The 23,375-nt window shown below is 49.5% G+C and overlaps 1 protein-coding gene across 19 annotated transcripts in view; it reads left to right on the forward strand.

The window, feature by feature from the left end:
• PDE4DIP (phosphodiesterase 4D interacting protein) overlaps positions 1-23,372 on the forward strand; it is a 225,903-nt gene extending 202,531 nt beyond the window's left edge. For 4 of the 19 annotated variants that reach the window (XM_040471481.1, XM_040471482.1, XM_040471499.1 and 1 more), the window contains 16 exons: positions 88-240; positions 2,138-2,323; positions 5,634-5,885; positions 7,544-7,675; positions 8,360-8,479; positions 9,863-10,052; positions 10,620-10,744; positions 14,613-14,834; positions 16,848-16,964; positions 17,777-18,003; positions 19,132-19,275; positions 20,338-20,476; positions 20,773-20,819; positions 21,061-21,087; positions 21,681-21,732; positions 22,372-23,372. In XM_040471481.1, coding sequence (XP_040327415.1) covers positions 88-240; positions 2,138-2,323; positions 5,634-5,885; positions 7,544-7,675; positions 8,360-8,479; positions 9,863-10,052; positions 10,620-10,744; positions 14,613-14,834; positions 16,848-16,964; positions 17,777-18,003; positions 19,132-19,275; positions 20,338-20,476; positions 20,773-20,819; positions 21,061-21,087; positions 21,681-21,732; positions 22,372-22,622 — 2,384 coding nt within the window. In that variant the 3' untranslated portion in view covers positions 22,623-23,372. Of the gene's footprint in view, positions 1-87; positions 241-2,137; positions 2,324-5,633; positions 5,886-7,543; positions 7,676-8,359; positions 8,480-9,862; positions 10,053-10,619; positions 10,745-14,612; positions 14,835-16,847; positions 16,965-17,776; positions 18,004-19,131; positions 19,276-20,337; positions 20,477-20,772; positions 20,820-21,060; positions 21,088-21,671; positions 21,735-22,371 lie in introns of those variants that run through there. The other 15 variants (XM_040471486.1, XM_040471500.1, XM_040471492.1 and 12 more) reach the window with 13 other exon arrangements.
• Positions 23,373-23,375: the final 3 nt, after the last annotated feature.

Here is a 23,375-nt window from a genome sequence, read left to right on the forward strand (position 1 = left end):
TGCCCTGGTACCCCTGGTTAAATATAAGGCCAGATTCCCGTTCTTTGTGGACCACCAAACATTTTCTTTCATTCATGGGTTTTGTAGATTCCATCCACCATTCGAGTCATTCTGCTGTACTGTCTTCTAAACCATCAGCAACCAGTGCACCTCAGGGGGTTAAGGCCGAACCCAGCAGCAACCCCATCAGCTTGCCAGCTCCCCAGAACCCCCCCCAGGAGGCCAGCCAGGCCCATCCAGGTATGCGACAGCCAACATGGCAGGAGCTTTGTCTCCTCTCCCTCAGCTGCCTCTCTGACTCTTTGTCAGGGACCAGTGTGTCCACTGTAAGGGGCTGGTATGCATCAAATCCTAGACGAAACCAAGGGACCATCCTAGTTCGCTAATTGTGTCTGAGTTTTGTCTTAAATATTTTAGAAAAATCAGAAATCTACAACAGACTTTGACCTGTGTACCCATTTTGACCAGCAGTTGGCCAATCATTTTAAAGCTAAACATTTTCATTTCTTTCCTTCACTTTGCCCTGGGGAGCAAAGAGGCCAAGTGTTTCTCCCAGGATTACAGTAGCCAGAGCACAGAAAGAAATTCACAGCTATTGCTTGCCTATAAGCAATACCCATTTTATCCGCACTGTGGGCCTCAACAGCTGCTCAGACTGCTTCAGCGTCCTCAGCCAAGGGTCTTTTCACGTCACGTGACCATCCGTGGATTTAGCCCTTGCTGTGTACATGATGCATATCCTGGAACCAGTTCGAGGGGTACATTTCATTTACCTGCCCCAGCCTACTTGCCAGGGGTGTGCTGTTCATTTACAGCTTCGCACCAGTGATGGTCGGGAAGGGCAAAGCTTGTCCTCGCCTCCTCCCTCCTGCCATGACTGGCTGGTTTGTGTAAGGTGCCCCCAGAGAGCACCGTGCTTCCTTCTACTGCCCCATCTCTCCTGAGAACAAGTCAGCCAAAAGCTTAAGAAAGGGATGTGTCTGACTCTGAGCCTGGGCTCCCAAGTTTCTCAGGCAGAATAGGCAGCAGCTGGCCCAGGAAATCAATGGGGAAAAGCTGTCTGCCTAGCACCATGGACATCTGTGTAAATGCTTTGGGGTCAAGCAGAACAGAAGGCCAGGGGTTTCAAAATCAGAATGCCTCCCTGAAGGATGCCTGGCCTCTGTCACTTGGCAATGGGGGTGTCTTTGCAGTGTCGCCCTGATAGTGTGTCAGCACCCTGGGGCAAGGGATGTGATTTAGAATATAATCATCTTCCACGGGAGATATTCTCCACAGGTCAGTCTTGGTTGGTTTCTACTCACTTCGTGGGCTACCTGCCATATAACTGTTTTTAGGAAAGAGGAGACAGAGTCAAACAGCAGAACATCCCAGTGTTCCTAAAGACCTGTCTGTAGCTGGGCTGTATAGTGGTCATCTGTGAAGATGTTTTTAAATGCAAATTTCTAAGCCAGACTCCCAAAGTTTATGACTTAGTAGATCAGGGCCTGAAGAATCTGCATGCATTAAGAACTTTTCTTAAGTGGTGTGAACACGCAGACAGACATGCAAGCTATTGTGCCTAAGTCACTTCAGCAAGACCTTTATTTTTCATTTGGTGAATGAACATGTTGATTTGAGATTCTGAGGTTTGTTTCTGCTAGTCTTGAATTACATGCATTAGGAAGGCACATTCCCCACAGTCCGGGCACGCTCCTGCCCTCCTTGGGGTGAGCCCTCGTGTTTTCAGAAGAGTTCGAGGTGTAGGGAGAGTCTTGTCACAGGGGCAAGGGCCGGCAGGGACGCTTGAGAGCATTGAGGCCTGGCTATGCTGACCCGTCCATGCCTCGGATGGCTGGGATGGGCTCTCGTAGCTGCCGGGGCTACAGTGGCACCACCTTGCCTTCTGTAGCCAGTAGTTTCTAAGAGGACATAGGATATGTATGCAGGATACCGCTGGCAGGGGAGAAGGTGGATCGGCCAGGCCTGCCTCTTGGGTAGCAATGCTTGCCCTTCACCAGCCTGCACCACGTTGAATGATAGCCGCCCCCCAAGGAGACATCTGGTCAGGGCACAGTCTCATCTTCTCAATCTTTCACCCATTCCTTTCTCTCACTTTCTTTCTAATGACGTGTCTCCTTTCTCCCCAACTTTCTAGGCCTTCATTTTCCCTCCATACCCTCGCTGGCTAGCCTTCCCCAGGCACCACTGCCCTCAGCTCCACCCAGCTTCCTGCCCTTCAGCTCCACTGGCCCTCCCCTCCTTGGCTGCTGTGAGACACCTGTGGTCTCCTTGGCACAGGCTCAACAGGAACTGCAGATGCTGCAGAAACAGTTGGGAGAAAGTGAGCACTTACTGCTGCATTTGTGTGCTTGGCAACTGCAGCCTCGCCCTGTGTGGCTCTGCATGGCTTTGGCTTCGAGAGTGGAGTCTTAGAAAACAGCATAGGGCATGGGCTTCACCAGCGGATGGCTGAGGGACGGCTCTGCCTGCTTGTTTTGGAGATGTGTTTACTGTTATCTTTCTGGTGCGTGTGTCTCATTGGTTCCTCAGGCCCTAGACCTGGTCCTGTCGCCCTGCTGACAGTGTGGGGCCCCACCAAGTATGCTGGAGCCTGGTGATGTGTTTATTGTCGGGGCACGAGAGACAGCTTGTGTGCCGTGCCTACGCAAGACACAGCAGCCATGAAGAAGATGGCCACTTTCAGGGGGACCCTTTCCATGCCTATTATATTCTCCTGCTGTGAAATGCTTTTAATCAAGTTCAGATCCTGACACCATCAGGTTGAGGGCAAAAAAGGTAGTAATGGAGGGATTCAGAAGAAGTGACAAAGCCCATCTTCCTATTGCACAAGGTTCATTTCTACCCCTGGACAGGTGACAGGTGGGTGGCCAGAACCCGAAGCACAGGCTGTGACATCTGATTGTGAATTCTGCTCTCTGACTCCCAGAGATAATTGATCTTATCAGTTAGAGACTGTGTATAGTATCTTTGTGGAAAGACTTTGATACATGTATGGGCTGGATGCCGCATCACAAAAAATTTTGTGTGCGATCACTTATAGCTTAAAAAAATAAGAAAAACCTTCATGTGAGGAATTTGCCTTCTAGTAATGCTTTCAAAAAAAACTAGAAATCACACTGAAGTTTCCTTAAAACCACATTATGTGCCTGTAAAAAAACAAACAAACAAAACACCTCAGGTGAGCCAGACATTGATGGTAAGGGTCACCACGCACAGCGTCCAGTGACCTAAGACCACAGCCAAGAATACATATATCTGAACCCCCAAATGTCATTTACACTTGCTTATTTCTTTTGTCAACCCTGAAAATGAATTCACTGTCTACTGTGTCTCAGTTTGATTCCCAGAACCAACTAGATAAGATCATTTTTAGGAGGGTTCGTACATCTCCCTTTATACAGCCAGTGAAGTCTCAAAGATTGCCCCCTGCTTATTACAGCTTTGCACAGGTGTAGCACTCTAGGCTTACCCAGCAACATGCGCCTGGGCTTTCTTGAGCTTACCTGAGCCCCACATGACTTGTGTGATAGGAAGAACCAGAGCAGGGAACTAGGTGAAGCTCGGGGAAGTCAAGGTGCTTGTTTAAGGTTACTCGTAAGTGGTTGAGATGGGCTTGAGTCCTTGTCTTCTGCTCCTAGTCCCATATTTCCAGTATAACTTCTCTGCCTACGATGGTTTTGAAGTTTATTTATTTGTTCTGATAGAGACAGGGGGGGCAGAGAGAGGAGAGAGAGAATCCCAAGCAGGCTCCACACTGTCAACGCAGAGCCCGACGCAGAGCTCGAACCCACAAACCGTGAGATCATGACCTGAGCTGAAGTCAAGAGTCAGAAGCTTAACCAACTGAGCCACCCAGGCGCCCCATAGGATGGTTTTGTTACTGTCCCACTCAGAGCATGTGGCTGAGCTAAACTTAAATTCTCGAAGCCCCTTGTGGCCATCTTTTCTCTTTCTCTTCAGAGATCCATGGAAAGTTCTGATGTCTCTGACCTAGAACTTGTTATTTTAGCAGTTCTGAAACCAACAATTGATGAATAACAAACTTGTCTCATGTCAAAGTGGCAAGAGTGTTCCCAGGCTTACTTTTCTTTTCCTTTGCCTTTCCATATTTGTCAGTTTGTCTTTGTCCAAAAGGAAAGATAGGAGACATCTGTGCATGAAAAAGGGTCTGCTGTTACAGGTTGAAGTCATGTCTCATCTGAACCATTTACCAGAGTTTGGTGAGGAAGCTTCCCCACCAGCTTTGGTGAGGAAGACTGTAGCCCTTTCTTTTTCGTCCTGACGCACAGTCCTCTCTGATGGACCACAACTTACCAGTGTTCCTTGTTTGCCTTAAACCGAGCTTCCATGTGGACAGTGGTGCATGGCGGCTTCGCAGGTCACTGTGGGGCAAAAATCTCCTTGTGCTAGAACCTGGCTGGTGTCTTTGCATGGTTTAGGGCATGTGCTCTGTGTTGTGTGGCCAGAGGAAACTGAAACACGAGAATACTGATCACTGGTACTCATAGACTTGGAACCTTCCATGACCTTGGTTAAAAAGAAGCTGTCAACAACCCCTGATTTCCCCTTTTGCCTTGTGTTGGGCTGGGGCGGAAAGGGGGTGAAAGAGGTAGGAAACCACATCTTTACTGAATCCCAAGTAAGATTTAGATGCTGATATGTTCATCCCCCTCTTTAACTCCCAGTGATCCTCAGGAACATGTGGTATTTTGCAAATTGGGGAAGGAGAGACCCCTGACAGTACTTCTCAAAATTTGCTGCCCTTTAGAATCACCTGCGATGATTTTAAAACATCCAGTGCCCAGGCTGTACCGGTTAAGGCAAAAATCTCCGGGAGGTCTAGGCCTCAGGATATATTTGTTTACATTTCCCAGGTGACTCTAGTGTGTAGTCAAATTTGAGAACCAGTTACAAATGGAGATAAAAATTGACAAGTGCCAGTTGCATTAACCCCTCAGCGGAGTTTGGCTTGGTTGGAGGGAAAGAGGTTGGTTCCTCTTTGCTTGGGTGGAGCTACCTTCTTACTCTGCTGCCCATGCTGATAAACCCTGAAAGAAAGCAGCCTTCTGGACATGAATACCCTAAAACTACAGCTCTACCCACCTCTCTCTGTCTCTCCCACAGGCTGGGCTTCCTTTTACATAGAAGCAGAGATGATTAGGTGCAGGGGCAGGCCCATGATTTCCTAAGATCTAGGAAAGCATCAGCCTATGAAATGGAAGGTCCTACATCCCCCCGTGGAAGCTAGCATTGAGCACACCCATGAGCAGGAATGTGCCATATGCCCTGTCTTTGGGACTGAATTCTGCTGGAACTTCCCTGGACTCCGTCATGAGGAATTACAGTAGAAGCCAGGAGTGGGGCCCCTGGACTTTTCCTTTGTGTACACTGGTGACTTTCGGATACTTTATCCATCCTCTCTGCCTCCTGGTGTCTCAAGCCAGCAAATACATGGGGTGGAAGGTATAGCCTCTAGAATATGGTCTTCATCTGACTGGTATTCTGCAACAGACTGGGATCTCCGACACCACACGTGTCCCCTTTAGTGTCCATTCTTAACAATCCCACACTTCCTTGCTGGTCCTGCCCTTCCCATACTCTGTTCCTCACTCATGTTTCTTTCTGCCCAGGCATCAGCACCGTCCATCCTGCTTCCCCAGCTGTGCTGCCAAGCAACCATGTAGAGGCCAGCTCCTCCCGCTACCTCAACCCTGCCCAGCCCCACTCACCTCTGAGAGGCAGTACAGAACTGGGCAGAATCCTGTCCCCTGGCTACCTTGGCAGCGGCAGCCAGTGGGATGTGATGAGGCCTCAGAAAGGGAGCGTGGCAGGCGACCTGTCCTCAGGCTCATCCGTGTGCCAGCTGAACTCCAAACCCACAGGTAAACACAAAGCTGAGCAGGTCGGCCTATGAAATGAACTCTCATTTAGAGTCTACCGCTCTCCTACCTGGGCCAGGGGCATTTTTTATTTCTCCTCTAGTCCCTGGCTCACAGAGTTGGGAGGAAATGAAAGGGCCCTCTCAGCTCAGCCCCACATTAGGTGAGCTCAAGCCCCGCTCTGGGCTCTGTACTCTCTCTCCCTCTCTCTCTTCCTCTCTCTCCTCCTCTCTCTGCACCTTGTGGGATTCTCTCTTTCTGCCCCTCAGTCACCTGCACATTCTCTAAATAAATAAGTGAATGAATGAATGAATGGATTTTTTTAAAGGTCTCAGTGCTGAACCTTTCTTTCTTTCTTTCTTTTTTTTTTTTTTTTTTTTTTGTGTGTGTGTGTGTGTGTATTTATTTTTGAGAGAGACAGAGTGCAAGCTGGGGAGGGGCAGAGAGAGAGGGAGACACAGAATCCGAAGCAGGCTCTAGGCTCTGAGCTGTTAGCACAGAGCCTGATGCAGGGCTTGAACTCACAAACTGCGAGATCATGACCTGAGTTGAAGTCGGGCACTTAACCGACTGAGCCACCCAGGTGCCCCTCTTTCTTTCTTTTTTTAATGTTCATTCATTTTTGAGAGAGAGAGCGTGAGCAGGGGAGGGGCAGAGAGAGAGGAAGACACAGAATCTGAGGCAGGCTGCAGGCTCCGAGCTGCCAGCACAGAGCCCCATGCAGGGCTTGAACCCACGAACCATGGGATCATGACCTGAACCCAAGTCGGTCGCTTAACCAACTGAGCCACCCAGATGCCCCAGTGTTGGGCCTTTCTAAGTGCATCCCTTCAGCCCCTGTGCCATGCCAGGGACTGGGAGAGTCAGGGACACACTTGTGCTGTCACGTTCAGGTCATTAACCGCACAGGATGAGTTTGTATCCATGTACTTTTACCTTAGGCTTTCTCTCTAAGGCTGGAAGAAGGGCTCAATGCCTTGTTAAAGAATGTTCAGTCGAGAATCAGGAAAAGGAACGGTCTCAGGGTGGAGTGAGGCCCTCCCTATCACATTCAGGAGAGAAACTCACACTCAGGAGGTCACCACACTTTTCTTGATGCTTCCATTTTCTTTTTTTAAATATTTACTTATTTTGAGAGAGAGAGAGCAAGCAGGGGAGGGGCAGGGACTGAGGGAGACAGAATCCCAAGCAGGCTCTGTGCTGACAGCCCCGCCCCCCTGCAACGTGGGGCTTGAACTCATGACCATGAGATCACGACCTGAGCCGATATCAAGAGTCAGATGCTAAACTGACTGAGCCACCCAGGTGCCCCTTCAGCTGGTTTTCTAAACCATGTGGAACTCCCTTATACTTACCAGTTACACTGATCACTTGATCACTTGATCACTTGAAACTTCCTCACACTTACCCCCGTGTGGAGGAGGCCCATGGGGCATGCTTAGGGCCACACTGTCCTGGGTATGAAAGCCGGTTTCCTGTTTAAGCAAAGTCACTGTGCTCCTGAGTGCCCCTGAGAGAGAGAATGCAGTTGGCGGAAGGATGGGGCTGTTCAGGGATCCTGCAGAGAGGCCCCTGGCCAAGCCCCTCCCCGACCTGGGTGCCACTAGGCACCAGCATTCTCCATCTCCCACTTCTTTCCTGTCCTGGCGGGACGGCTGCAGGGGCTGACCTGCTTGAGGAACATCTTGGTGAGATCCGGAACCTGCGCCAGCGCCTGGAAGAGTCCATCTGCATCAACGACCGCCTGCGGGAGCAGTTGGAGCACAGGCTTAGCTGTGCGGCCCGCGGGAACGGTAGGGGAGGCCCCGAGCCCAGCCGCCCAGCTCTGGTCGCACTTGGGGAGCTTCCGAAGGGAGGGCCCTGAGGCTGAGCCTCACACTTTCAAAGCACCGTGCTGGGCTTCAACTCCACTTGCTCTTTCCAAATGGTCCAGCAAGGCAGGTGGGCCAGATACTATTATCCTCCCTTTGTGATAGACCCGAGCTAAGAGAGAACTTTCCTCATGGCAGCACTAACAAATTGTGTCCACAGAGTGTCCTACTTTTTCTCGTCCCATCCTTAATCTGCTCCCAAAACTGCCTGCTGACCTCTCTGTGTCTTGTCTCTGCCAGTGGTAGAGCCAAGTCAGCGGGGGATGCCCCCAGACACTTAGCACGGTGGCCTTTCTCCCCACAGTCTCCTCCCAGGCTCTTGTCACTTAGAGGTCATTCCTTCCACACACCCTTGTCCTGCCCACAGCACAGCAGCAGCCATTTAGGGGCAAGAGCTTCCTGAACAACCGCAGCCAGGTCACGTGGTGACTGAAAGGAGGCACACCGAAACCAGTTATTTGGCCCATCAGACGTTGGGTCCAGGCCTCGAGTCCCCAGGCATTCCTGCTGGGTTGGGACAGTATTTCTGGAGATACAGAACGGGTAACTTCTGAACGCATCTGTTACCCAAGTGTGTAACTTGTCTGCTTACACTTTCCGGGACAGGATCCACCTCTAATTTCTACAGTCCCAGCCTGGAACCCACACCTCAGCTCTACAACGAGAACAGAGTCCTTAAGGAAGAAAACCGGAGCCTTCAGGCTCAGCTGAGTCATGTTTCCAGAGGTAGGTGGTAAAAGCCACCAACCGTGCTCATTCCCGCGTCCCTTTCCTCCCTGGCCATACCAGTCACCAACTGGAGAAGCCAAGAGAAGAAGGTAGACATCACTGCTAATCAGATCCACCAGCCCAAAGTCCCATGGCTATTCTCAGTCTAGGAAGGGCTACTTCCTGAGAGATCCCAGCCATGGGCCCTCACACTCCTAGGCTCCAGAGACACATAGAGCTCTCACAGAGCTCTCAGATCTCTACCACCTCTGTGCAACCCATAAATACTCAGATAGTCAATCAGTAGTTATGAAATGGATACCAGTTAGGCCTGTTCTACCTGTCCAGACCTTTCTGCAGCCCTGGGTGTCCCTCCCAGTACTGATCTGCCATGCTATCTCCTCACCACCTCCCCTCACGCACACACTCAGGGTTTCTATCTGGTTAGTAATCCTCAGGACTCAGTGTCTGGAGGCACCAGCAAAATGTTGTTCAGAGCTTTCCCAACACTATTCAGTGGGCATCCAAGGGGGTCATTTCCCCTGTAACTTGGGGGGGGAGGTGGAGCTGACCTTAGTCTTAATTGACTTGATCAAATCAATATGTTATTGATAACAAATTATGTTTATTTGCAAATAGTTATTTAATAGCCATACAAGACTAATCGTTTCAGAAAGGATTAAGCCCAGAATGAAAGAATGCTTGTAGAACAGGAAGACACATCAAGTGATCTTTCTAAAGTTTCCTCTTCAGAGCGGGAAGATGTGAGGGGAAAGGTCATAGATGGGGCAGGAACAAGACTTCACAGATAAGAGAGGAGGCACAACTACCAAGCCACCTTCACATTCTGGGACAGGCTAGCACAGACCTCACAGCGGGGAAGACGCTAAGATGTGAGCAAGTATAGTCTGCCAAGCCTGGGGACGTCCCCCAAGAGGACTGACAGAACCTGCAGCCTGATGCTGAGTCTGTGCCAACAGTCCCCAAGAAATCCTGCAGATCAGAGAGATACCACAAGCCCAGAAGAGACCAGATGTCCCCATTTTCAAATTGATGAATATAATAGATTCTAAAAACCATAGACAAGGAATCTTGATGCTGATCTTAGGCAAAATTCAAGAATGGGTTATAGTGCGGAGGGCATGGGAACTTAGGAAATAGCATTAGAAACAGGAGCATTTTGTCTAAGAACAAGGGAGACCTTACAGAATGAGAAGATCAAGGGCATTGCAGGGCAGGAGCTTCACGTTCCCCAGGGTGCGTGGATGTGGTGAGCCGATGCCCTCTGCCTCCCGGGGCAGCTGCGGCACACGCTGGCCTCCCTGTTGCCTGGGTGCTGCGTGTAGGGATAGATGAACTTGGGCTCGCCTTCCCGCTGACTTCTGGCCCCATGGTGTACAGAGCGCTCCCAGGAGACGGAGTGCCTGAGGGAGGCCCTGCTGTCCTCTCGGTCCCGGCTTCAAGAGCTGGAGGTGGAGCTGGAGCACCAAAAGGGGGAACGGCAGCAGCTTTTGGAAGACTTAAAAGAGAAGCAGCAGGAGATCTTGCATTTCCAGGAGGAAAGACTCTCCCTCCAAGAGAAAGACTCCAGGTAAGAGGGAGCCCAGTGATACAGAAGGTGGCCCCATTTTCCAATGTAGAAGAAAGGATATTGGCAAGACAGGCACTGGTGCCTTTTGGAACCCTCAGTTTCCCCTCTGCTCTTCCTGATTTATGGATGACCCTGAGCAGAGGGAAGGACTTCTCTGGGAATGCCTTTTTCACTCCAAAGTTGGGAGAGTAAAACCCTGTTTTAGAAGGCTCATCAGCATATCAGATCCTGGAAAAAGAATGTTCTCATCCTTCCAGTTAGTTGAAGGGTATTAGTTTCACCATAATGTAGGAAGCATCTGCACTAGCCATCATGCTGGGGGCCCCATAACTTCCCGTCACCGTGGAAAGAGCACCAGTGGGGGGCAGTGACAATACCCAGCTTGTGTGTCTGCTCCTCACCAATGGGACTTCAAGCAAAGCTACTTTACCTCTCAGAGCCTCTGTTTCCACATCTGTAAAGTGAGGTGATGGTCTTCATGACACTGGGGTTGATATCTAGGGCTAAAACACTCTGATGCAGAGGCTGGCTGGCAACTCAGTGGGCCCTCTCGTCTCTCCCCTGTAGGCTGCAGCACAAGCTGGCCCTCTTGCAGCAACAGTGCGAAGAGAAACAGCAGCTCTCTCAGTCCCTCCAGTCAGAGCTACAGATCTACGAGGCACTTTATGGCAACTCCAAGAAGGGGCTGAAAGGTATGTGTCCGTCTACTCCCCCAACCCCACGAGCTTCCTGCCCTTGCTCAGAACCCCAGTGAGGTCTTCACCCTGGGAGTTGCAGAGCTCTGGAAAGCTACTGGGTTCTGCCTCAGAAACTCCCAGCCAGGCCGGGGTGCCCAGTAAGAAAAGAGGGCATTTCTCATGCACAAAGTCCAGAGGTTGGTAACATGAACAAGATCCAGCAGAGACATCCTTAAAAGTAGGCCACAAGAGTCCAACTCTACCCACCTAGATGGCCAGAGAAAAATTGATCGAAGTCCAGATTATGTACTGATTTTTTTTTTTAATTCAAAGAACTCTCCTGATGGCACTATCATGTGAGGTCTTGAATAGCGTGAATAATACATACTAACCACCCATGCAGTCAGTACAGGAGGCACCCTGCTCCCACCCTGACCCATTCCCCAGGGAGAAGATTAAAAGATGCAAAAAAACATTTATAGAAATACCACTAGTAGGACCTGAACTTCAAGCCTGGATTTAAATTTTAAACTGTTTTATTGAGGAATTTTGCCACCTGCTAAAATACTAATCTATTGCTTAAGAATCTTTTTCTATTTCCCCATTGCTCTTCAAATGGGACAGGGTATTCTAAACATCAAGTTAAGGGGCGCCTGGGTGGCTCAGTTGGTTAAGCGTCTGACTTCGGCTCAGGTCATGATCTCACGGTTTGTGAGTTCGAGCCCTACGTCAGGCTCTGTGCTAACAGCTCAGAGCCTGGAGACTGCTTCAAATTCTATGCCTCCCTCTCTCTGCCCCGCCCCCACTTGTGCTCTGTCTCTCTCTGAAAAATAAATAAAATTTAAAAAAAAATTTAAACATCAAGTTAATAAATCCAACCAGGCTGGAACAGAGGACTAATGTCAATATGATGAAATTTGGAAAAGATTAAAAAAAAAAAATGAACCTGAGATTGATTAAAAATATCAGTGGTAGAAGTTCAGGATGGGGAAGCCTGGCTCTTTAGCCATTCATGAGCTTGAAGATAGGAAGTTAGGTAGAAACCCATCTAGACAAGGAACTCATAGGTCAAGGTTGCTAACAAAAACCAACTCAACCTGAGACCACAGTATTGTACTGTGGTACTGTACTGTAAGAGTACTGTAGGAGTACATAAGAGTCAATATGGAGACACCATGTCAGAAATAGTGCTAAATTATGGGGTGCCATCTGGGAATGCAAGCTGGTGCAGCCACTCTGGAAAACAGTATGGAGGTTCCTCAAAAAACTAAAAACAGAACTACCCTATGACCCAGCAATTGCACTACTAGGCATTTATCCATGGGATACAGGTGTGCTGTTTTGAAGGGACACATGCACCCCCATGTTTATAGCAGCACTATCAACAATAGCCAAAGTATGGAAAGAACCAAAAAGTATGGAAAGAGCCCAAATGTCCACCGATGGATGGATAGATAAAGAAGATGTGGTGTGTGTGTGTGTGTGTGTGTGTGTGTGTATAATACGTATATATATATGTATATACATATATGTATATGTATATATATATATATATATATATATACACATACATACTCAATGGAGTATTACTCAGCAATCAAAAAGAACGAAATCTTGCCATGTGCAACTATGTGGATGGAACTGGAGGGTATTATGCTAAGTGAAATTAGTCAGAGAAAGACAAAAATCATATGACTTCACTCATGAGGACTTTAAGAGACAAAACAGATGAACATAAGGGAAGGGAAACAAAAATAATATAAAAACAGGGAGGGGGGCAAGACAGAAGAGACTCATAAATACGGAGAACAAACTGAGGGTTACTGGAGGGGTTGTGGGAGGGGGCATGGGCTAAATGGGTAAGGGGCACTTAAGGAATCTACTCCTGAAATCATTGTGGCACTATATGCTAACTAATTTGGATGTAAATTTTAAAAAATAAAATTAAAAATATAATAAATAAATAAATAAATAAATAAATAAATAAATAAATAATGGGGTGCCATCTTGTAAAATGGACATTGACAAACCAGGGAGCACAGTGAAGACAGGGGCCACCATACCAAGGGACCAGAAATCTCAAACTGGTTGAAGAAACAAAACGATTTTAGGCCTGAAGAGATCACAAGGAGATGAAAACTGGCTTTAAATATTTGAAGAACTATCAGATGAAAAAGAGCTGATGTGTTTGGTGTCCCTTCAGAGGGCTTAACAAGGGTCAAAGGGTCAAAGGCAGTGGAATTTGGACTTACATAATTATGCGTTCCTTACCCCTAGAGCCTTCCAGTGGTGGAATTGCTAGTTTGTGAAGGAATAAGCTTCCCAAGAAAGGGATGATTTGTCAAGGATCCTATAGAAGCAGCTCTTGCTTTGGATGGAATGTTGGCTTTCTAAGCCTTTCAATTCTAAATTTTTTCCTGTTTAAAAAATTTCTTAAGCAATATGAAATTTTCAATATTCAGCCAAATCTGAATTTTCATCAAACCTGATTGGATTTCCTTGTTTGTTGATGAGAAGGTGAACCAGCACTTGTAGACATATCAGGGGCACTGCAGGCTGAGAGAATAGCTTGTGTGCACCCACGGGAGCATCGGGTCCAACCTGCCTATGGAGAGCTTTGTATCAGGGAGTGTGAGAAGTCAGGTCAGTTGATGCGAGAGCTGCCGGTATATAGAATACCTACAGGGTAGAGTGGAAGTTTACATCCTACGTAGCAGGTGATAGAAAATGAGGCAAGCAAAATAGGTAGGTAGTGGATGGGAACAGAACTCTTAGATGGTAGGACTGGTGGGACACACTGGAGTCGGGAGACAGTAGAATCAGGGAAACCTACTGAATGGGTGCAGGGATTGTCTGGGCACATAACTGATGAGAGTCTGATCTAAGGTGCTGTGGGGAAGATAAAGAGGAATGGATAGATGGATGACATTTTTTAAAAAGGAGGAAAACTTTGTGAGAATTAGGATTTAGGGAAAGAAAGACAGGAAGGAGCTTCATGGAACTTCAGAGTTAGTATCTGGAAACCACTTCATCCTGACCCCATCCAGTTTCGTGCCTTTTTCCCTTTTTGTGGGTGTTTTAGGAGTCATTTCAAAGCCACTACTACTAAGGCCCCATAAGTTCTTATCCTTAATTCTGCAATCCAATGAGGGCTGTGATTTGAACTCTTTCTCATTTACTCATTTGGTCATGAAATGTCTGAACTGACCAAAAGGGTATTCATAACCTTTACTTATCCCACTCAGTGAGAATATTCACCTAGCTCATCGCAGAAATAGGAATGTGTTTGACTAAGGCCTGTCACCCATGCAACTGGGTGCGTGTGCTATATGATATATGGTATATGAATCCTACTGCCTTCCTAAACACCAAAACGAATTCTACTTTTTGAAATATATTTGGATTCAAAGTTTCAGATAAGAGATTGTGGTGTTATAGAATATTTCTCAGCTCTCTTCATCCCCAGTATGAAGAAACAGACTATGCGTGGTAAACGGAGGTTGAAAAACACATGGAGAAGCTGAACAGTTCAGTGAATTGTGACTGAATCTCTAGTCCAGTGTTGATGCCCTATCTTGGAAGACCCTGCCACTCTGGCCTGTAGGGCTAGAGTCACTATCAAGGTGAAAAACCAGGCTTGACCTCATCTGCCCATCAGAGGCTCTGTAGATGTACATGGGGCATGGGCCACATGAGCCTTGGGGAAATCCCAGTGCGTGGTATCCTAGCGTGTGCCAGGCCCCACAGAGGAAGAGTGGCAGCTCCCTCACAGATATGTTGCCTGGGACCCTGAGCAGAAAGGAATGTCCCAGAGTAGCGTTCTGACAAACGCTTGGAAATGCTTGGATCGGTGCCACCAGACCCCTCCTCTCTCTTCTCTCAGCTTCCACCTGGGATGCCTGTCACCAGGTCCCTATGAACAGTGACCTGAGCCACCTGGTGGCAGAGATCCGAGCTTTGCGAGGGCAGCTGGAGCAGAGCATCCAGGTGAATAACTGTCTGCGGCTGCAGCTGGAACACCAACTGGATGGCGGGGGGAGCACAGCCCGCCTCAGTCCTTCTGCCAACCAGGAGGACCCTGGAAACAAGCAGCCACTCTTCCAAGGTAGGAAGGAAAAGGGGACCAGGAGGAGGGCAGCTGGTGGGGCCGATCGCCCGGATGTCTGTGGTGGAAGGGACCATCTTACCTCTTCCACGCCCCTTAGGGTCAGGGTGAAATCCGAGGTGCTTCGATCTATAGCCTTGGGTGAGGGCATGGGATTTAGGCTCACACCTGGCTCAGATTCCCAAGTTTGCCACATATAGGTTGCTTGCCTTAGGCAAAGTGTTTTAAGTCCCCAGGTACTTAAGCCTTAGTTTCCTCATCTTCAGGATGAGGATGATGGTCATATATAAATTGTATGATCATTTGGAGCATTAAATGAAATAACTTACAAGTGCCTGGCGGAGTAAGAATCAGTCAACAGATGACATCGATTCCTTGTATCTGTGGAGTGCTTTAAAATTTACCATGAGTTTTCGAACAATTTTTCAAATAATTTCATCCGAGGTAGGGGCGGCCTTACTCTCTGTATTTCACGCGGAGAAACTCCGGCATTGAGACATTAACTGGCACACTAAGGTTGGCAGGAGCGGAGGCCGACGTAGGATTCAAACCAGATGTTTTGATTTCCAGCCTCTGTCCTTCCTCCTCGCTACATATACTCCGTCTTGGTATCGTTGGCCTTCCCAGATCCCTAGCCTGGTTTCCCATTCCCTAGTTTTAGAGGAATTCAGGGTGTGGAAAACGTTCCTGTCCCTGAGGCAGTCCTGGCTGTGGGAAAGTGGTTGTCATCCGCCTCTCCTGTCCGCCATGTCTGCCCTACCAGATACATCTCACCAGCTGTCTCCCACTTCTCAATGCCCTTCATACATCTCTTTTCCCCCAGCTTCAATCTGAGTGTTAATACTGCCCCTCCCCATCTGAACACATTATTTTATCTTCCTCTTCTTTCTTTCCTTGTGACACACCACTTAATTCATCATCTCCTCTCCCCTCCATGGTGTATTTTCAATTGTATTCTTATAGGAGCCATTTCTGCTCAGGATTATCTAAAGCTGAGCTTTCAAACTTTCATGCCTGCTCTTCCTGGGGCATGTTAATCCTCATTCCCCTGCCCCCCACCCTGGTCCTGCTAGATTTTCATTGATTAGACAATGACTTCATCTGTCAAATGAAGGTGACGCTTCCAAGATCACGTGTGGCGGCTGTTAATTATGTCGACCACAAGCATTGTGCACGGCCCATAGAAACAGCTCGGCTACAGTAGGTGGCTGTCTGGCTCCAGTCAGGCTGTCACGATGCTTGTAGTGTTCAGTTATATCTCCCCCTCTGCCCTCCTACTGGGCTTTCCCCTCTCACTGTGTCCCCACAACACCAGCCTGGATGCAGTGCCACTGGGTCAGCCACTGCTCCTGCTCCTCACCCACCACAGAGGCCTGAGCTGGAGAGCAGACTCAAAGCCTGAGCAGGATTGTGCCTGTCTTCTCTGTGATATCTTCCATTTCCTCCACCGCAGGATTGCTGCCTGGTCTCCGGGAGGGCATCTCTAACCCATCATGACTTCTGTCTCTCCTCTTCTCATCCTACTACACTGTTCCCAGCACTGATGCATCAGAATGGGGATTGGAATGCTGAGTTTAATCACCCACAACTCCATTCATTCTTTGATTCAGTATTTTTTAACACATATGCTACATATATATATGTGTATACACACATATATATGTATATATATATATATATATACATATGCCTAGTTATATGTAGTTACAAGACATTGTATTAGACATTGCATACAAAGTTATATGCAAAACACACGTTAGAAAAATGTACCTAAGAACTTTTCAAACCAGAAGTTGCTTCTCATGGAACACGCTTCCATGAAAAGAACACGTTCTTGTTCCAAACTAAGGGATTTATTTGCTATTACTTACGATCATGGTCTGTGGGTGATGATTGTGTAAGGGGCGAGCCTCGCTGCCTTAGATCTCCACTGGCGAAGACCAGGCTGTGTGTGTGCTTGTTGAGCGGTGCATTCCAGGGTCCCTGAGAACTGTTCTTGTCTTCACACCCTAGATCCGGTTGCCTCCCCTCCAGTCCGAGATGTTGGCATGAATTCTCCAGCTCTCGTGTTCCCTAGCTCTTCTCCTGCTGCTCCTGGCTCGGAGACTGCCATCTTCAATAGGACAAATGGTAAATATGGCAGCTGAAGGATTCAGGGACTGATGATGGAAAATTTTATTAATGCAAGTAATAAATTTGGTTGCTTTGGTTGCTAATGGACACATTATCTGATTACAGAGATTTTTCTCCCTGGGTCCCAAGGTCTTTAGCCCTACTCATTGCACCTTCTGTGGCCACCTTTTTTTTTTTTTTTTTTTTTTAATGTTTATTTTTGAGAGAGAGAGACAGAGTGTGAGCAGGTGAGGGGCAGAGAGAGAGGGAGACACAGAATCTGAAGCAGGCTCCAGGCTCCAAGCTGTCAGCACAGAGCCTGACAAGGGGCTTGAACTCACAAACTGTGAGATCATGACCTAAGCGAAGTCAGGCACTTAATCAACTGAGCCACCCAGGTGCCCCTGTGGCCACCTTTCTTGTCATAATTCTTCCCCCTGTGGTTTTCCTATTGCTCTGTTGTGCCTCATTGCACTGTGATCCCTCCTCTCTTGAAAGTGCTTTCTGTGTCCAGCTTAAACGTTTTTTATATGTCTTTTTAGCCAGAAATTAAAATCTTTTTTATTAAAATCATATTTTCCCTGAATATTCATTTGTCAAGGAGGATAAAATTGGCCCCATGGCAGTTTTATCATTATGAGATAATGTAAGAAAGATTATAAAAATACAGAGCCCAGAAATCTATGGACTTCACACCTTGCTTGTACTTTCCCAGAGTGCCTTTCCTATTCTGGCCTCTTTCACACTATTTGATGACTCTTCTAGAGGGAAGTGGCCTGAGGATATGCTCCTCACTGTGGATTCTATGTTGTTGTGGTTTTGTTTTTCAGAGCTGGGTTTGGACGCTTCTCCAGTAATGAAGAACCCCACCAAGCTAGAGGGTGAAGCTACTGATGGTTCCTTTGCCAATAAGCATGGCCGCCACGTAATTGGCCACATTGATGACTATAGTGCCCTAAGACAGCAGATTGGGGAGGGCACACTGCTGGTCAAAAAGATAGTAGCATTTGTGAGATCAGCCTGCACCTTCCCTGGCCTTGAAGCTCAGGGCACAGAGGTAATCACGTTGTAGGTCTTAGGTGCTCCTCCTTCTGATCTTCGCCCCTTCTCCCATGCTGTACACGCCCCACAGCTGAGGACACATCTACTTACACCCAGCCAAGCCTTTCTTCTCCATCCCCTATTTTTGCTATAAACTCTGCTCTGACCAGTGTTTCCTCTCAGAACCACAGAAATGCCTGTGCAACATTACCATCCTCATCTGTAGAGTACTTGCTGGGTGTTGGCATACATGGGGTGCTGTCCTGAGCACCCTTTGGTTGCTTGGTATCTGGTCCAGTCATGCTGGCACATGGCCATCCATGGGCAGAGTAAAATCATTTAATCAGATGGCTGGAAATTCCAGATTTGCATCTAGATGGGCTGCATGTTGTGGAAGGGGCGAGAAGCCGGGCAGCCATGGGATTTCTCCGTACAGACTGAGCAGGGGAGGGAAGCAGGCAGGAGCCATCTCACAGTGCCTCCTGGTTTGGGTAACAGGCACCAGCTCCTGTGCTGTCCAAGTCACGGGAGATGCAGGGACATGGGGGGCTGCATGGTCCACAGGAGGCTCCGCCCCAGAGAGGGAGCCACACATCCGTGTAAATAAGTACAACAGCGGGTCTGGGCTCAGTGTCAGAAGCTGTCCTCTGAGTTGTGAGGGCATGAACACAGAAGGGGCCACTGTGCCAGGCAAGGAAAGTCACATGGTCCTAGAGGAACCACTGGGGGAACACAGATCCTCTGGGGGATAGAGGATGGCATTCCAGGTAAAGGGACCGGCACCTCAGTCCTTGGAGCTACAATTGCTTCCCAGTTGAAGCGGAAAGTGTGATTTAGGGTTTTGCCCAGTGGTGCCAGTGCAAAAATCAAGGACCTTAGACTTGAGAGCTCGGATCCGGACTAGAAGCTTACAGAGAGTATGAGGGAAGCCGGAATCCAATGATCCTTGCAAGTTGGAGGTCACTGCTGAGGTGGAGACCCTGGGCTTCCAGGTTAGAAAAGGGTTTCACAGGGTCAAGCAGGCCCATGTCTGTGCCTCACTCACAAAGGAAGCCTGAGCCCTGAGTGCTGGGGTGGGGAGGGATGGGAGAGAGTGATCGCTCGGTCCCAGTGATGTCCGCGCCCGTCTCACCCACTCTCCCAGGTGCCAGGCAGCAAAGGCATCCATGAACTCGGGAGCAGCGCACAGGCCCTGCAGCACACACTGGAGGAGTCGGCCTCCCTCCTCACCATGTTCTGGCGAGCAGCCCTGCCAAGCCCCCCCAGCCCTGCACCGGCTGGCAACTCGGTGAGTGGCACATCCTTCCCTGCTTCTGCCCTAGATGTCACCCCTCTCCTCCGTCCCGCAGGTCCTGAAGGTCAGGAGCCAGACACTGAGTTGGGACAGAGGCTCCTCAGAGGAGTGTCCCCGAGGGAGACCTGTCATCTGTGCTGGCTGCATGCAGTACAGCTCTGACGACATCCCTTCTCCTTCCTCCCCCTGTGAAGACGGAAGAGGAGGCTGTGGAGAGGGCGCGCAGCAGAGCCCTGGTGGCCCATGAGTGTTGGCTTTCTTTCACTTTCTAAACTTGGCTGAGCTGAGAGTTTAGGGGCATGTGAAAGTGTCAACATTCGTGTCCCTGTGCCACCCCACAGAATATCACCATGAGAGGACCAGCCTCTAGAAGCCACCTACCGCATCCCAACACACAGCTTACCTCTGCATCCCTGGGCCAGGCCCCAGAGAGTCAGCCCTCCCCCCACCTCCGCCAGGTGCCCTCAGACCCGAGGCCTGGGCTCTGCTTGCTGGGACCTTGGACAGGAAGGTTTCTCCATCTGCCCCCCACCCCGGGATTCTGAAGCCAGATTAATGTCACTGACACCTTAGGAGACCTAAGTATGCCAGCACCAAGGGAGGGGGTGTTTTGCCATCTTGAAGTTGGCACAAATATCTACAAAATCTCAGACTGTCTCAGGCCAGCCCTCTCTCTCTGGGTGTCACATTCCCAACTAGCAAGTCATATTTGTGATGCCAGGGTACCAGACATGATGTCAGCACCAAACGTGGGTTCTTTCTTGTTCAACCACCAGGACTTCTGGCACTGCCCGGAGTCAGGTTCTCTTCAGCAACAGGACTGGAGGCCTCCTCTGTGTGGGGCTCCCAGGTTTTCAGGGAGGCTTCCTAATCCTACCGTTCCAGACCACCCTAGGCGGGCCTCCACTGGAGGGTTTTAGAGGCTTTCAGGGAGGGAACCCAGGCCAGAAATAATTGAGAAGATCATAGAATCCCAATTTCGATTTTCAAGAGCCACAAAGCATGGGGTGCTTAGGCCTTCTGACCACTGACAGAGAGCCTGTTTCTCTTCCTCAGGGACAGTCCCTGAAAAGGGAACTTCTGGAACTGAGAACCAAACTGTCCGCACAGGAGAATCTCCTTCAGAGCACGGCTGAGCGTCTGAAGACCGCCAACCAGCAGAAGGAGACCATGGAGCGGTTCATCTTCAGCCAGTGTGAGTGCCCCCAAGCCGAGGGATGGGAGAGGAATTTGGGGTGGGGGGGCTTCCAGCCTACCCACTTGTGCTGCGGATAGACAGTGACCATACAGACTTGGGGAGGGGGCACACTGATGTGACATCCCCAAACCTCCCGTGCCACCAGTGATTGTGGATGTGGAGGGAGGGGCACGTGGGGACAGCAGGAGACCCTGAGCTGAGTGGCCAGAAGGATACCCTTCAGAACACACACCCAAGGCAGGTATGGGCCCAGCTGGTGATCCCTGCCTTGTTGGGCTGTTTTGTTGTTTCAGTGACCAGGACACATGACGTGTTGAAGAAGGCAAGGACAAATTTGGAGGTAAGGGGGACACTGACCAGTCAGAGCCACAGAGCCCAGCCCACACCCATCTCCATGTGTCTTCAGAGTCCGCAGGTGATCCCTGACCTGCTCTGACCTTCCAGATTTCCCATCCACTTGTAGGACTCAGGTCCTCAATAAGTGTCCTTCTAGCTCCCCTCCCAACCCCTCCACTGCCATCTCTGTTCTCTGTCACATTGTCACCCTCTTGTTTCCTCACCCCACTTCTTCCCTCCTGTAGGCCAAGTCAGGAGTCCGAGGAAAGCAAGTGAGTTGATTCTCAAGGTCAGAGGGGAGTCCACCTCTGAATGAGCTTCTGGGAGAGGGTGCTGGGGCCCGTTCTGCTGTTTCCTGGAGCACTTTCCACCTCATGAAAAGTAAAGCCAAGATGCCATCTAATTGATTGAGTCCATCCCACCCCCGATTGCGCTGAGGACAGCAATTCGACTTTGATATATCCCATCCCAAAGAAAACTATTGGGTCCTATCCACCTAAAAGAGAATCTGATGATAAAGAAAAATGGAACTTGAAGGGAAACATTTTATCTATATGGCAGACATTCTGTAGGTTTACTTAAAATACTAACACCTTCCCTAGCAAATATGCCCACCAAATACGTGAAGTGTAGGAAATGGCTTGTAAATCAGAAACTATACCTTTCACTTGGACCTCAAAGCTTTGCCAGAAGCAGTTGGGCCTATTCCTAGGAATGTTCCCTAACTACAACCTGAGAGAAAGCTGATCCCACAGTGTGAAAATGGGTCGGGCCATGACGTCACCCTCCTTTTTTTTTTTTTCTTTTTTGGCTAATTCCCTTTCCTTTTTCTCTGATAATTCCTTTCTTTCCTGAGCCTCTTTAGAAGAACACTTACAAGATGGCCTCTGTAAAGCCTTATTCCTGTCCCAGCAAAGGTAACCCAACAGCCCCACATACCCACTGGCTTCCCCTTGTATGGAAGTTTCCTCCACACTTCCGAGAGACAATGGAAAGGGCCCAGGGCTGGGTTTTAATCCTGGGATTGTCACCAACCAGCCCTGTGGCTTTGGCTGGCCCCTCAGTCTCTGTGAGTCCACCACCCTGCTTCTGTAGGAGGTGGCACTAGACTTAGGGGATCTCTAAGCTCCCAGCTGCCTTGCCCCTCCCTCTCCTCATTAAGTGCTAGACATGAACTTCACAGGGGACTTCCCTGCACCGTGTGCTATCCATCCTGCAACAGGCTATTTCTACACATGCATGTTTCATGCTAGGCGCTTCATTCCCTGGGAGGTCACAGAAGCCATCATTTTGCTCCAAGTGAACTGGGGAGTGAACTGGGTCCCAAAGAGGGAGTGTGGGATCCGGGCAGCGGCTCTGAGCAGGGCCATCACCACCCGAGGTGGTGGGAAGCTTTCCCTCTAACCCGGTGGCACCAGAGGTTTCTCAGGACGGCAGCCCTTCCCCTAGGCTGTCACTGAGCCCATGGCCCTGCCACCGCCCAGTGCTCACTGCAGCTCAGGGAGCCACCAGCAGGGCCTGACAATGGACTCACCTTGTTGCACTTTTGTCTCCAGGTGAAGTCCCTGAGGGCTCTGCCAGGCACCCCAGTCTTGTGACCCTTGCCTTCCAGGAGTCACGCAAGAAGAGGAGCCTGCAGAGATCCTTCAAGCAGCAAGAAGGATGGGCCCACCCCCCCGTGGTGCAACTCCCACCTGCTGATAAGACCTGGGCCCCACTCCTGCACACCTGTTGGAGGGTGCAGGAGGAGCCAGACGCGTGGCCCAATGCAGGAGGGCGGAAGGTAGAGAGCCTGTCCTGTGGTTAAGGAGCACCATCAAGAGAACCACCAGCCAGGGTGCACTGGGCCTAGCCCTGAGCACAACAGGCACGGTTTGTACAGGGCCTTGTGACCCTGCTTCTAAACGCCACACTGGCCTGGGAACTCGCAACGGCCACTTCTCGCTTCAGTGCCCGTCCTCACGTGGTCACCCAGGGGAAACAGGACCCTGCTCCCTACGGATGGGACGCGTGGTCCCCACACGGGAGCTCCTCAGCAGTTCTAAAGCACACAAGTGACAGCGGTGCCCTGAGGGACAGTGGGGCTCAGCCGGCACTACTCCCAGATGTACGCTTGCTCGGGGCCAGCTCAGCCCGGCCAGCGTGGGCTGGGCGTCCGTCTACACTGCAGCACCCGAATGCTTTGAATCCACGTGGCGAAAGTGGTAGCTTCCCACGTGCAATGTCCCGCTTAGCCTGGCGCCTCCTATTTCCGTTTATGGCCTCCAAAGTGTGGCGATGACCACGGCCTAGTTACGCTGTCCCCTTTTAAATAAGTCCTCTCTGGGGACCTGGGACTCGTGGCCAGACCAAGCCCATTGAGAGTCCTCTGTAAGACAACCCAGTGATCATACTTAAGTGGCACCTGAGAGGCCCCCAGTTGCGTGAAAGCCTCGTCTGTGTCTTCGCAGTGCTTTAGAACGCGTGTCTGTGTGTATAAATGTACCATAGATATTTCTATCTGTCGCTATAGCGATATGTTTTGGGCAACATAACTGGTGGACAGAGTCTGTTAGAGGAA

This window comes from Herpailurus yagouaroundi, unplaced genomic scaffold (genome assembly GCF_014898765.1).
Source record: "Herpailurus yagouaroundi ecotype Mexico unplaced genomic scaffold, PumYag 77, whole genome shotgun sequence".
NCBI lineage: Eukaryota > Metazoa > Chordata > Mammalia > Carnivora > Felidae > Herpailurus > Herpailurus yagouaroundi.